This window comes from Diadema setosum, unplaced genomic scaffold (assembly GCF_964275005.1).
Source record: "Diadema setosum unplaced genomic scaffold, eeDiaSeto1 scaffold_28, whole genome shotgun sequence".
NCBI lineage: Eukaryota > Metazoa > Echinodermata > Echinoidea > Diadematoida > Diadematidae > Diadema > Diadema setosum.
In genome coordinates, this window is record NW_027307654.1 from 341,204 (window position 1) to 356,156 (window position 14,953).

At 38.8% G+C, this 14,953-nt stretch overlaps 1 protein-coding gene and 1 pseudogene across 1 annotated transcript; both read right to left on the reverse strand.

Annotated features, from left to right (window-relative positions):
• Nucleotides 1-7,316: 7,316 nt before the first annotated feature.
• On the reverse strand, nucleotides 7,317-8,688 carry LOC140245745 (uncharacterized; annotated as a pseudogene).
• Nucleotides 8,689-8,690: 2 nt separating this feature from the next.
• Nucleotides 8,691-13,922, reverse strand: LOC140245746 (uncharacterized). The gene is given in 1 exon segment (XM_072325270.1): nucleotides 8,691-13,922. A coding segment is annotated over 1 exon segment (5,232 nt).
• Between the last annotated feature and the right edge of the window lie 1,031 nt (nucleotides 13,923-14,953).

A 14,953-nucleotide genomic window follows, 5' to 3' on the forward strand; every position in this document is an offset into this window, starting at 1 on the left:
TACAGAGCTTTGCTCAGTCATGGTAGAGAAACTTACAGAGCTGGGCTCAGTTATCTTACTGGAATATACAGTGCTATATTCAGTCACATCAGAGGGATATCCAGAGCTATGCTCAGTCACAGGGGAAACTCTAGAGCTACGTTCAACTGAGTATTCAGACTGGCAAGCATAATCACAAGCAACATCACTGTACAGACTAGGCCTAGTTGAGTCAGTGGGGCTTGCTGCAATGGCTTCCGAACTGGGATACTCACACTCAGTCTGTTTCTCAAGGGAGACACAACTCACATCAACGGATGAACTACATGAACCTTCCTGCACTCTAGACCCATAGCAAAAGGTTGAATCATCACTGAATATGATTTGTTGTTTTGATGGACGTACAGCGATATCATTGTTCTCCATGAGTGGAGCACCGGCAATCACGTCAACATTCAAATCACTCATAACTGCACCATTAAACCACAACTCTTTATCATTGTGTGTTAGCATGCAGCATGTGAGGCCAACAACATTACCATTGGCAACATCTTTACTATTAATGTAATCATATCCAGCATCATCAATCAAAATGTCGCATTCCAACATGTCTGCAAGAGACTCGCTCATCATGTCCACTTTGGAACAACTCTGCACACTTACAACAACTGCATGACTTCTTCTGTTTGCAATGAAGTAAGGTGAACTAGGACACTTACATCTACGGAATTCGGACTGACATCCGTGCGCCGAAGCGCTGGGGTCGTACCACTGCGTCGGTACGTGTGACCCGGGCTCGGTAGCCAACATAACTCTGTATGTGTGGGACTGACCTAAGCAACAATGTATCGGTAAGTACCTGGCGTATCACAACACTATCTTGCTGAGCGCTGGACCTCGATATAAAGAGCGACATTTCTCCTGATTGATGTTTAAGATGCGCTTTTGAAGTGGGTATCCTTTTTGATCCCGTAGCTGCCACCACGCCAATAAAAGGGGAAAACATCCAGCGACACCAGATACGGGTTGTAGTCAGACTTTAATCACCGAGCCCGAGTGGCTCTTAAACCATCGCCAACAGATGGCGTAACATTTTACAATCCATATACCACAATCCACATGAACAATTAATAACACTGGCGCTTGACATTGGCCAATAAAGGCCCACCAGCTTGAAACCAATCAAATATTGGACATGAGCTTGACACTATATAGGCAAACCAGTCCCATATGAGCCCGACACATGGGGGGGGGGGGAGTCTATGAGACCTACACTGAATAGATTAAACGCTCAGATGTATATCAGTCTTGTCGGCCTTGTTTTCCTCGAGTGTCTAGATAATGGCCATATTTGCCTGTTGTGTTGAGCTGGTTGACCATACAACTTGTGGCCTATTATATTTGTGACCCTGCACCTCAAAACAAACAAAAAGTCGCCAGACATGAATTTCTAGTTAAGACCATATTCTGAAAGAACAGACTTTAAGCTTTAAAATGATGTATAACTCAAATCAAATGGACTCTCCTAACCTATCTAAATATTGGAAAGAAAGCACAAACTCAGGAAAAGTGTGAACTGAGAAAAGAGGCTCTGAAGTACAGTGTCTATTCAAGCGCTTAATCTTTAACAAACCGGGCTGGCTGTGCGATGAATGGGACAAAAAACAGGAAGTAAACCACCAGTGTAACAACAACAAAGAGATTATTAGATTAAACTGAAATTAAAAATGTCTCATTAACACATTCTGTCCATGATTACTGTCAACTTTCAAAGCAGTAGCACTATCTTTTCAAAAGTTATTAGAGTTGAAAGTGAAGAGTGTGGACAAGGTTTTTCAGAAATGAAAAGGGATTCTAAAGACACACCTAATCACACTATTCTACCAAAAATGTTCGAGATAAACTGCTAAAAAAACACACTTTCCTGCCCGTTTAATGATAGCAAATTTTAGCATGATGTAAAACAATACCCGCTCTTTCAGAAAGTATGAAAACGTCAAGATCGGCTAGGTTGACCCATTTCACTTTGTATATTTTCAGTCCTCACACAAAATCAGTGTGTGCGACTTTATGTTCGTTTTGAGGTGCACGGTCACATTTGATGATGAGCTTATTGAGCCGCGTTCACCTGGTGTTTAGCTCACGGGATGTATGACTCGTGGACTGTGTAACTCATGGGCTGTACGACTCGTGGGTTGTTAGACTTGAGACGTACACCCGATGAGGTGGACCTGTTGGTTTCTAGTTTGCATCTTCCACCCTTTCATCTAGTTCAAGGGACTTTGCCATATGCCTGTTCACACACTATTCATAAGCATCAACCCTAAACATGGTATGCCTACTCCTATCCCCACCTTCCACATTTAAGCGTACAAACTTTGTCCAGTGCAAATTGGACAATATTGCACATAATAATTACATGTAAACATAATATTTCATATCTGAGGTCACTGCCATCACTGAGGACACATACCGGTAAGTTTTATTTCGGAAGTAATGGATCTCTCAAATTCCAGAGACTTGTTACAATAAACCAATGCTCTGTGGAATATGCATACATACTTTGATCAAAACGTCAAAACGTGATATGTACATAACTAAGCATTAACGATTAAACGAATAAAGCCAAACATAAGCCTGCACAAGTTCTGATATTCTAAAAAGTCAGGGACCTCTCATTGTCCTGAGAGGTCAAAGATGGATATACACAGGGTAATGACCAGTGTTCCATGTAATGACAAGATACTTCTGTTATAGCATAATTGCTAATAGCTAACTGCATTATTGTGCATCAGGTATAAGTTGACCACTGATTATACATTAAAATATCAATATTCTGATATTTTCAGGTCATTGACCTGTCACAGTCCTCAGAGGTCACCGGTAGAGACATGTAAGTAATTTCTCTTGCTCTGTGGAATAGGAAATCAATTCAACTGTAATACAAATGAATATTATATCTTTATCATGTTTATCATCAACCAATTGCACCAAATAGCAATGTTCTGATACTTTGAGATCATTGACCTCATCATAGGTCATCAAAGGTCATCAGAGGTCAAACGCAGAAACCTGTCTCGAAAGTCTATGTGGAACACTGAGGCAATTCCACGGGCAAAAATGATTTTTAGTACATGATTACCGTGTTTATCAGTAACCACGAGTGATGCAAAATGTCAATTTTCTAACATTTTGAGGTCATTGACCTCTGGAGGTCATCATAGGTCAAAGGTAGAAACCTGTCAAGGCTCTGTGGAATATGAAGACAATTTCATTGTAACAGGGATGCCAAATTCCAAAATTTCTATGAGTGAGATTTTCATGACTCGGCATCTAAGCGCACGAATGTGCGCGCGAGCGACGGTGGGAGGGTTTTTCTACCCCTCCCACGGTATTGAGCTTTTTCAATTTTTAGCTCCTATGGTGCGATCAGGTGCATACTTAAGTGACTTTTTTAACTTATTTTGAAAGACAAAAGGGAAATATACCTTTCATTGCAACTATCACTTTAATCCTTTGGACTAAGCTCATTATAATAGGCCCAAGTTGCAGACTTTGCCCAATGCGTGAGAAAATTAGATGCCATGCGTGAGATCGTGAGATGGCTCCTAAATGCTTGAGTCTCACTCAGAATGCGTGAGACTTGGTAGCTCTGCTGTAAAAAAAAAAAAAAATGGTTTTAGTACACCATTACCTAGTTAGTCATTAACCAACGGCGAAAAATATCAATTTTCTGACATTTTGAGGTCATTGACCTCTGGAGGTCATCATAGGTCAAAGGTAGAAACCTGTCAAGGCTCTGTGGAATATGAAGACAATTCCACTGTAAGAAAAATTTGTTTTTAGTACATCATTACTCTGTTTATCATTAACCAATGACGCAAAATATCAATTTTCTGAGATTTTGAGGTCATTGACTTCTGGAGGTCATCAGAGGACAAGTCAGACTTACCTCCCAATCTTAAGATTAATCTTATAGCATGTACTAACTATGTTGAAAGTTTCATGCTTTAGTCAAATTTTGCACAATTTTTTTTCGGCTTATCTCCTCTACTATTAGCGCAGTATTTCATTACGCGTTTGCAGATTTTAGTTCTATCGGATTCTCTGTAGAAACACGCTGAATGATAGTAGAGATAATAAGATACGAAGGCGCGCGATAAAAATGGACACAAAATGGCTACCCTAAATGACGATACAAAAGAGAGCTAAGTACAAACTCAGTACACCTGTAAACATCATTCATTTCCAAAGGTAGTGGTATTTTTATTGTCTTAAAAATATTTAAAAATTATAGTCGCAGCTTTTTTCGATTTAGGGGATTAATTTGAAGAACGAGATTTTAAAGTAATAAAGATTATTTCGTGGAGGTAAAATATTTGGCTACAACATAATCTAAAAACAATCAACGACACTTGATAAACAGCAACAACAACTTCAAAGACAGCGCGTCTCAGGTGATGTGCGTGATACGTTTGAAGATCGCGCGCTGTCCATTAACTTCATTGACAGTAATGACATTAATGACAGTAATGACATTAATTTATTCTCATGTCACCCCATTAGGGTATTGGAGAACGCAATTTCAACATATTAGCATGAAACATATTTACACTTTGATGCAGATTTTTTAAAACACTTTTACACTCTTACACATATTTACACTTAATCCAGTTTGAAACTTATTTATACAGTAATATGATGAAACATATTTACACTGAAGTATAAAACATATTTACACATAGAGGAAAATATGTAATTAAAAATCGATTTGTATAACCTTAGATAAGAAATAATAAGAAATTATTTGGCATACTAATACATCTAAAGGTGAACTTTAACAGTAAAACAATGATGCGTAATAGGGTACCAGCAGCAACAGAAAACAAAAAATAAGAATTGTAAAATTTTGTACATTATATACACGACAATGTATCAAAAAACAACAATTGCTTGATGATTAGTCAAGCTAATTTGATTAATTAAATGACTAAAAAAGATTAAAAACGAATTATTATGGTATTGCAATATTTAGACAGATTTTAAAGTGTGCCTAAGTTGGTTGTATTAAATATGTTTTTCCATTGTGAAAGTATTCGGCCTTTTAGTGAAGTTACTGTCTAGATACAACTTTTTCTCCGTGGAAAGAGCCGGACAAACAAACAAATTATGGAATTCATCTCCTTTTAGTTGTGATTGACAAAGATTACATATTCTATTGCTTCTCTTAACATTCTCATATCTCCCTGTAACTATAGGAAGGCGATGATATTGGAAGCGGAATCTACAAAAACGTATTCGATATTTTTTAGGAAGATCGGTGATAATTTTTTTCTAATTGAAGAGACTTTTTAGAGATTCTGTAGTTAATGCATTGAGGATTAGTACACATAGCAGAGTACCAGTTTTGAGACAAACAATCTTTCAAACGTTGATCAATTGAACAGTTTAGCCAAGTACTGTTTGTCGTTTCCTACACAAATCTGACATTCCCAACATATCAATGGTAGTTTTTATATCTTTTTCAGCCACAAATACTGATATATATTTTGATCATACAAAGCTTTCAAAACTTTATAAATCATTCCCGAAACATTGTTTTCTCCAGAGTGTTGTAAATTATTCCAAAAATTAATCATTCTATTGATAATATATATGTCAAGACTTTGTCTACCTAGTTCGCCTAACATCATACAATTTGCCGTTGACTTATGTAATTTCAAAATCTGTTTACAAAACTTGACATGAAATACTTCGAGATCACGTATAACTTCAAACCCCCAGATTTTGCTGCCATATAGAGAAGAACTGGAATGACAAGTTGGTCAAATAATTCTAACAGTATATCAATAGGTAGATCCAATGATTGTGATTTTAATAACAAACTATACATAGCTCTTTTGGCTTGGTTCAACTGTTTCATCTGCGCTTTTTTAAATGTGTTATTATAATTGAATGTTGTGCCTAAATATACGTAATCATCTACTACAGATAATTCGCTGTTGTTGAAATGAAAGGAAGGTAGTTTCCTAACTTTACCTCTAGAGAAGATAACAATTTTTGTCTTGTCTGAATTAACATGTAATGACCAGTTGTAACAATATTCAGATAGTGCATTTAACGCATTCTGCAAGTCACCCGGTGATTTAGCTAGAATCAAGGTGTCGTATGCATAGAGTAACGTGAAAAGTTTAATGTACACTTGGATTTCGTTTTGTCTGGCATGTGTATTGAACCTTTTTGGCATTAAATCCAAGCCATGACATGTACATTTTATAAAGTTACTGAAATCATTGAGAAAGAGGGCAAACAGCATGGGTGAAAGGTTTTCTCCTTGTCTAACCCCGATATTACATTGAAATAGGGGGGACTCTTCGTTAGCTTTTATTACACATAATTTTGCCTGGCCATACATGCTATGTATAACTTTTAAAAATTTCCATTATAATTTGCATTAAAAAGTTTCATCCATAGAGCTGATCTATCTACTAAATCAAATGCTTGTTTATAGTCAATAAACGCAAAGTATACTCTTCACCTTCAGCTAAATACAAATCAATGATGGAAAGTAAAACAAAAATATGGTCGAAAGTTGAATGACCACTCTTAAAGCCAGCTTGTTCTTCGCGAAGTAAATTATTGTCCTCGAGATAAAACATTAACCTTTTATTCAATATGCTTGTAAAGAGCTTCCCTAAACAACTGAGCAAAGTGATGCCTCGATAGTTATTGGGGTCTTTTGCGTCTCCTTTCTTTTAAATACAAAGGTATAATTAGTCCAATTGTCCAATCAAGGGAACGACACCACTGTCTAAAACAATATTGAATAGTACGGCAATGCAAGATAGCAAACGGCCAGAAGAGATTTTCAGAAATTCGTTCAGAATTTGATCAACTCCACGAGCTTTACCATTCTTAAAACGTTTAACTCGCGTGACCAATTCGTCAATATCAATAGGTTTGTTCAAATCTTCATTTCAATTCAATCTTAGTTTATTTCCATTCAACGAAAATCAAGAAACATAGTACAAATTACCTGAAAATGCCAAATTTGGGGGTTACGTTAATTTGCCATATCACGGTCGAGCTCCGTGGTTTAAAAGGAATAATAACAACGTTTTGGTGCCCCTCCATAGATGCATTGATGAAAACATGAAGGGTTTGTTTGCAAATACCGAAAAGTCCATTTTTGAAGATTTTGAAGTACGATCTCTGTCGTAAAGTACAAAATAATGCCTTTTAAATGATATATTGGTCATTACATATAAAGGTATATATTTGATGTTATGGTCAAAAGAAGCATATTTTGTATTATTCTCTTTGTTTTTCTTGACCTTTCATCGCAAATATCTCCATTTGGCAAATATGGACATATCGGTTTTTGCAAACAAACTTTTCATATTTAAACCACTTTCATCAGCTGCATGTACTTCCGCTCCTTGTTCAAAGATAGCTTACGACTTCTAGATGTCCATTTTGACTTGTACGATATAATGGTGTACCACCAGCTTTACTGGTAGTATTCACGTCTGCTCCCCTGTCAACAAGGATTTTGGCAACCAAGAGATGTCCATTCCCACTTGTATAATACAACAAACTGTCACCCTAATTATCTACTGCGTTCAAATCAGCTCCGTGGTTCAAAAGAAAAGAAACAACGTTTTCGCGCCCTTTTAAAGATGCAATGATGAAGGTATTTAAACCATTTTTGTCAGCTGCATGTACATCAGCTCCTTGTTCAACAAGATAGCATACGACTTCTAGATGTCCATTTTGACTTGCACGATGTAAGGGTGTAACACCAGCTTTATTGGTAGTAGTCACGTCTGCTCCCTTGTCAACAAGGATTTTGGCAACCAAGAGATGTCCATTCTTACATGCAAAATGCAACGAACTGTCACCGTTATTATTTACTGCGTTCAAATCAGCTCCGTGGTTCAAAAGGAAAGAAACAGCGTTTTCGTGCCCTTTCATAGATGCAAGAATGAAGGCATTTAAACCATTTTTGTCAGTTGCATTTACATCAGGTCATTGTTCAACAAGATAGCTTACGACGTCTAGATGTCCATTTTGACTTGCACGATGTAAGGGTGTAACACCAGCTTTACTTCTAATGTTCACGTCTGCTCCCTTGTCAACAAGGATTTTGGCAACCAAGAGATGTCCAATCAAACTTGCATAATGCAACGAACTGTCACCGTTATCATCTACTGCGTTCAAATCAGCTCCGTGGTTCAAAAGGAAAGAAACAACGTTTTCGTGCCCTTTTAAAGATGCAACGATGAAGGCATTTAAACCATTTTTGTCAGCTGCATGTACATCAGCTCCTTGTTCAACAAGATAGCATACGACTTCTAGATGTCCATTTTGACTTGCACGATGTAAGGGTGTAACACCAGCTTTACTTCTAGTGTTCACGTCTGCTCCCTTGTCAACAAGGATTTTGGCAACCAAGAGATGTCCAATCAAACTTGCATAATGCAACGAACTGTCACCGTTATCATCTACTGCGTTCAAATCAGCTCCGTGGTTCAAAAGGAAAGAAACAACGTTTTCGTGCCCTTTTAAAGATGCAACAATGAAGGCATTTAAACCATTGTTGTCAGCTGCATTTACATCAGCTCCTTGTTCAACAAGATAGCATACGACTTCTAGATGTCCATTTTGACTTGCACGATAGAAGGGTGTAACACCAACTTTAGTGGTCATATTCACGTCTGCTCCACTGCCGACAAGGGTTTTTTTGCGACCAAGAGATGTCCACTGTTACATGCAAAATGCAACGAACTCTCACCGTTATTATTTACTGCGTTCAAATCAGCTCCGTGGTTCAAAAGGAAAGAAACAACGTTTTCGTGCCCTTTTAAAGATGCAAGAATGACGGCATTTAAACCATTTTCATCAGCTGCATGTACATCAGCTCCTTGTTCAACAAGATAACCTACGACTTCTAGATGTCCATTTTGACTTGCACGATATAAGGGTGTAACACCAGCTTTACTTCTAAAGTTCACGTCTGCTCCACTGTCAACAAGGATTTTGGCAACCAAGAGATGTCCATTCTTACATGCAAAATGCAACGAACTGTCACCGTTAATATCTACTGCGTTCAAATCAGCTCCGTGGTTCAAAAGGAAAGAAACAACGTTTTCGTGCCCTTTTAAAGATGCAAGAATGAAGGCATTTAAACCATTTTTGTCAGCTGCATTTACATCAGCTCCTTGTTGAACAAGATAGCTAATGACTTCTAGATGTCCATTTTGACTTGCACGATAGAATGGTGTAACACCAACTTTAGTGGTCATATTCACGTCTGCTCCACTGTCGACAAGGGTTTTTGCGACCAAGAGATGTCCATTGTTACATGCAAAATGCAACGAACTGTCACCGTTATTATCTACTGCGTTCAAATCAGCTCCGTGGTTCAAAAGAAAAGAAACAACGTTTTGGTGCCCTTTCATAGATGCAAGAATGAAGGCATTTATACCATCATCAGCTGCATGTACATCAGCTCCTTGTTTAACAAGATAGCATACGACTTCTAGATGTCCATTTTGACTTGCACGATGTAAGGGTGTAACACCAGCTTTACTGGTAGTATTCACGTCTGCTCCACTGTCGACCAGGATTTTGGCAACCAAGAGATGTCCATTCAAACTTGCATAATGCAACGAACTGTCACCTTTATTATCTACTGCGTTCAAATCAGCTCCATGGTATAATAGGTGAGAAACCATGTTTTGGTGTCCTTTCCCAGATGCACGGATGAGAGCATTGAGACCATTTTAATCAGCTGCATGTACATCAGCTCCTTGTTCAACAAGATAGCTTACGACTTCTAGATGTCCATTTTGACTTGCACGATGCAAGGGTGTAACACCAGCTTTATTGGTAGTATTCACGTCTGCTCCACTGTCGACAAGGATTTTGGCGACCAAGAGATGTCCATTCTTACATGCAATATGCAACGAACTGTCACCGTTATTATTTACTGCGTTCAAATCAGCTCCGTGGTTCAAAAGAAAAGAAACAACGTTTTGGTGCCCTTTCATAGATGCAAGAATGAAGGCATTTAAACCATTTTCATCAGATGAATGTACATCAGCTCCTCGTTCAACAAGATAGCTTACGACTTCTAGATGTCCATTTTGACTTGCATGATGTAAGGGTGTAACACCAGCTTTATTGGTAGTAGTCACGTCTGCTCCACTGTCAACAAGGATTTTGGCAACCAAGAGATGTCCATTCACACTTGTCAAATGCAACGAACTCTCACCGTTATCATCTACTGCGTTCAAATCAGCTCCGTGGTTCAAAAGGAAAGAAACAACGTTTTCGTGCCCTTTTAAAGATGCAACGATGAAGGCATTTAAACCATTTTTGTCAGCTGCATGCACATCAGCTCCTTGTTCAACAAGATAGCTTACGACTTCTAGATGTCCATTTTGACTTGCACGATGTAAGGGTGTAACACCAGCTTTATTGGTAGTATTCACGTCTGCTCCACTGTCGACAAGGATTTTGGCGACCAAGAGATGTCCATTGTTACATGCAAAATGCAACGAACTGTCACCGTTATTATTTACTGCGTTCAAATCAGCTCCGTGGTTCAAAAGAAAAGAAACAACGTTTTGGTGCCCTTTCATAGATGCAAGAATGAAGGCATTTAAACCATTTTCATCAGATGAATGTACATCAGCTCCTCGTTCAACAAGATAGCTTACGACTTCTAGATGTCCATTTTGACTTGCACGATATAAGGGTGTAACACCAGCTTTATTGGTAGTAGTCACGTCTGCTCCACTGTCAACAAGAATTTTGGCAACCAAGAGATGTCCATTCTTACATGCAAAATGCAACGAACTGTCACCGTTATTATCTACTGCGTTCAAATCAGCTCCGTGGTTCAAAAGGAAAGAAACAACGCTTTCGTGCCCTTTTAAAGATGCAACGATGAAGGCATTTAAACCATTGTTGTCAGCTGCATTTACATCAGCTCCTTGTTCAACAAGATAGCTAATGACATCTAGATGTCCATTTTGACTTGCACGATAGAAGGGTGTAACACCAACTTTAGTGGTCATATTCACGTCTGCTCCACTGTCGACAAGGGTTTTTGCGACCAAGAGATGTCCATTGTTACATGCAAAATGCAACGAACTGTCACCGTTATTATTTATTGCGTTCAAATCAGCTCCATAGCATAATAGGTGAGAAACAACCTTTTTGTGTCCTTGCCTAGATGCACCGATGAGGGCATTGAGACCATTTTTATCAGCTGCATGTACATCAGCTCCTTGTTCAACAAGATAGCGTACGACTCCTAGATGTCCATTTTGACTTGCACGATATAAGGGTGTAACACCAGCTTTACTTCTAGTGTTCACGTCTGCTCCCCTGTCAACAAGGATTTTGGCAACCAAGAGATGTCCATTCTTACATGCAAAATGCAACGAACTGTCACCGTTATTATTTATTGCGTTCAAATCAGCTCCATAGCATAATAGGTGAGAAACAACCTTTTTGTGTCCTTGCCTAGATGCACCGATGAGGGCATTGAGACCATTTTTGTCAGCTGCATTTACATCAGCTCCTTGTTCAACAAGATAGCATACGACGTCTAGATGTCCATTTTGACTTGCACGATGCAAGGGTGTAACACCAGCTTTATTGGTAGAAGTCACGTCTGCTCCACTGTCGACAAGGATTTTGGCAACCAAGAGATGTCCATTCTTACATGCAAAATGCAACGAACTGTCACCGTTATTATCTACTGCGTTCAAATCAGCTCCGTGGTTCAAAAGGAAAGAAACAACGTTTTCGTGCCCTTTCATAGATGCAAGAATGAAGGCATTTAAACCATTTTTGTCAGTTTCATTTACATCAGCTCCTTGTTCAACAAGATAGCTTACGACGTCTAGATGTCCATTTTGACTTGCACGATGTAAGGGTGTAACACCAGCATTACTTCTAGTGTTCACGTCTGCTCCCTTGTCAACAAGGATTTTGGCAACCAAGATATGTCCATTCTTACATGCAAAATGCAACGAACTCTTACCGTTATCACCTACTGCGTTCAAATCAGCTCCGTGGTTCAAAAGGAAAGAAACAACGTTTTCGTGCCCTTTTGAAGATGCAACGATGAAGGCATTTAAACCATTGTTGGCAGCTGCATTTACATCAGCTCCTTGTTCAACAAGATAGCATACGACGTCTAGATGTCCATTTTGACTTGCACGATGCAAGGGTGTAATACCAGCTTTATTGGTAGTAGTCACGTCTGCTCCACTGTCGACAAGGATTTTGGCAACCAAGAGATGTCCATTCTTACATGCAAAATGCAACGAACTCTCACCGTTATTATCTACTGCGTTCAAATCAGCTCCATGGTTCAAAAGGAAAGAAACAACGTTTTCGTGCCCTTCTAAAGATGCAACGATGAAGGCATTTAAACCATTTTTGTCAGCTGCATGTACATCAGCTCCTTGTTCAACAAGATAGCGTACGACTCCTAGATGTCCATTTTGACTTGCACGATATAAGGGTGTAACACCAGCTTTACTTCTAGTGTTCACGTCTGCTCCCCTGTCAACAAGGATTTTGGCAACCAAGAGATGTCCATTGTTACATGCAAAATGCAACAAACTGTCACCGTTATTATCTACTGCGTTCAAATCAGCTCCGTGGTTCAAAAGAAAAGAAACAACGTTTTGGTGCCCTTTCATAGATGCACCGATGAGGGCATTGAGACCATTTTCCTCAGCTGCATGTACATCAGCTCCTTTTTCAACAAGATAGCTTACGACTTCTAGATGTCCATTGTGACTTGCATGATGTAAGGGTGTATAACCAGCTTTACTTCTAGTGTTCACGTCTGCTCCCCTGTCAACAAGGATCTTGGCAACCAAGAGATGTCCATTCACACTTGCATAATGCAACGAACTGTAACCGTTATTATTTACTGCGTTCAAATCAGCTCCGTGGTTCAAAAGGAAAGAAACAACGTTTTCGTGCCCTTGCATAGATGCAATGAAGAAGGCATTTAAACCATTTTTGTCAGCTGCATGTACATCAGCTCCTTGTTCAACAAGATAGCATACGACGTCTAGATGTCCATTATGACTTGCACGATCTAAGGGTGTATCACCAACTTTATTGGTAGTAGTCACGTCTGCTCCACTGTCGACAAGAGTTTTTGCGACCAAGAGATGTCCATTGTTACATGCAAAATGCAACGAACTGTCACCGTTATTATCTACTGCGTTCAAATCAGCTCCATGGCATAATAGGTGAGAAACAACCTTTTGGTGTCCTTTCCTAGATGCACGGATGAGGGCATTGAGACCATTTTTATCAGCTGCATGTACATCAGCTCCTTGTTCAACAAGATAGCTTACGAGTTCTAGATATCCATTTTGACTTGCACGATATAAGGGTGTAACACCAGCTTCACTGGTAGTATTCACGTCTGCTCCACTGTCGAGAAGGATTTTGGCAACCAAGAGATGTCCATTCAAACTTGCATGATACAACGAACTCATACCGTTAATATCTACTGCGTTCAAATCAGCTCCGTGGTTCAAAAGGAAAGAAACAACGTTTTGGTGCCCTTCCATAGATGCAATGATGAGGGCATTGAAACCATTTTCATCAGCTGCATGTACATCAGCTCCTTGTTCAACAAGATAGCATACGACTTCTAGATGTCCATTTTGACTTGCACGATGTAAGGGTGTAACACCAACTTTACTGGTAGTATTCACGTCTGTTCCACTGTCGACAAGGATTTTGGCAACCGAAAGATGTCCTTTTTCACTTGCATAATGCAACGAACTCTCACCGTTACTATTTACTGCGTTCAAATCAGCTCCATGGTCTAATAGGTGAGAAACCATGTTTTGGTGTCCTTTCCTAGATGTACGGATGAGGGCATTGATTTCCATGTCTAGGTATGCAGTTAAAGATACAAGTGTTAGGACATGTATTAGGTGAAAATTTGCAGCTTTACATCTCCAATTTGATCGTTATTTATAAACCCTGTGTTTTCTCTTCACATATAGCTTCTTTATTTCCGCCACATGGTTACATCACAGGCATTGAGTACCATTAACAAAAGATGGTGACTGCAGGACTATTGTCTCTTTGTACGTGAAACATGATTTGGCCGAGTCCTTGCTTGTATGCAGGAGTTCCGTATCAATGCATTCTCTATCTGCCAAATAAAGGCAGTTGATGAAAGACCTAGGCTAACATCAATATACAGCCTTTCATCCTGGTTCCAAGAGGGTCAGTCCAAATCTTTTTTGATAGTTTTACCCAATTTCGAGGATGTTGAGCCATTATCTCTATGATGAAACGGCAACATCGTTCAGGATTTTGGAACATTTCAGATGAACTCTTTAATAGTTGCAAAATATTAATATTTGTATTTGTTTTCTTGTAAATTGTTAAACAAAATATAAAACTGACTCATCTTGTCCTGTCTTGAAGGTGATAAATCCGAAATGAATAGATGAAACTCTTGCATTTTTATTGGTTTTGATACTCATTTTCAAAATGGCCGCCATAATCTGACTTTTATTCAAAGATCTGTTTCCCTATAGTTTTCTGAAAATGTGTTCGAAAGCAATAAGGGGGTTGTTGATTAACCCATAGTGAAACCGGGTGATTTGTTTCATCAATTTCATTTAAGATTAAAGAGAATAGGTAAAATATCAGCCAGAATAGTGTAGAAAATAACTGCTTCAAAAGCGTGCATTGTGCAATGAATGGGATAAAAAAAGATAAAAATCTCCACGGCTACAGCAATAAATGGATCATCAGAATACCAATCAGAAATTGAGCATGGTCTATTTACACATTCCACACGTCACTAATGTCAGCTGTCAATGCAGTACCATCATACCTTAAGAGTTGAAATCTAAGTGAGTGTACATTGTTTGAAGAAATGAAAAGGGACCCAAGAGACGTACCT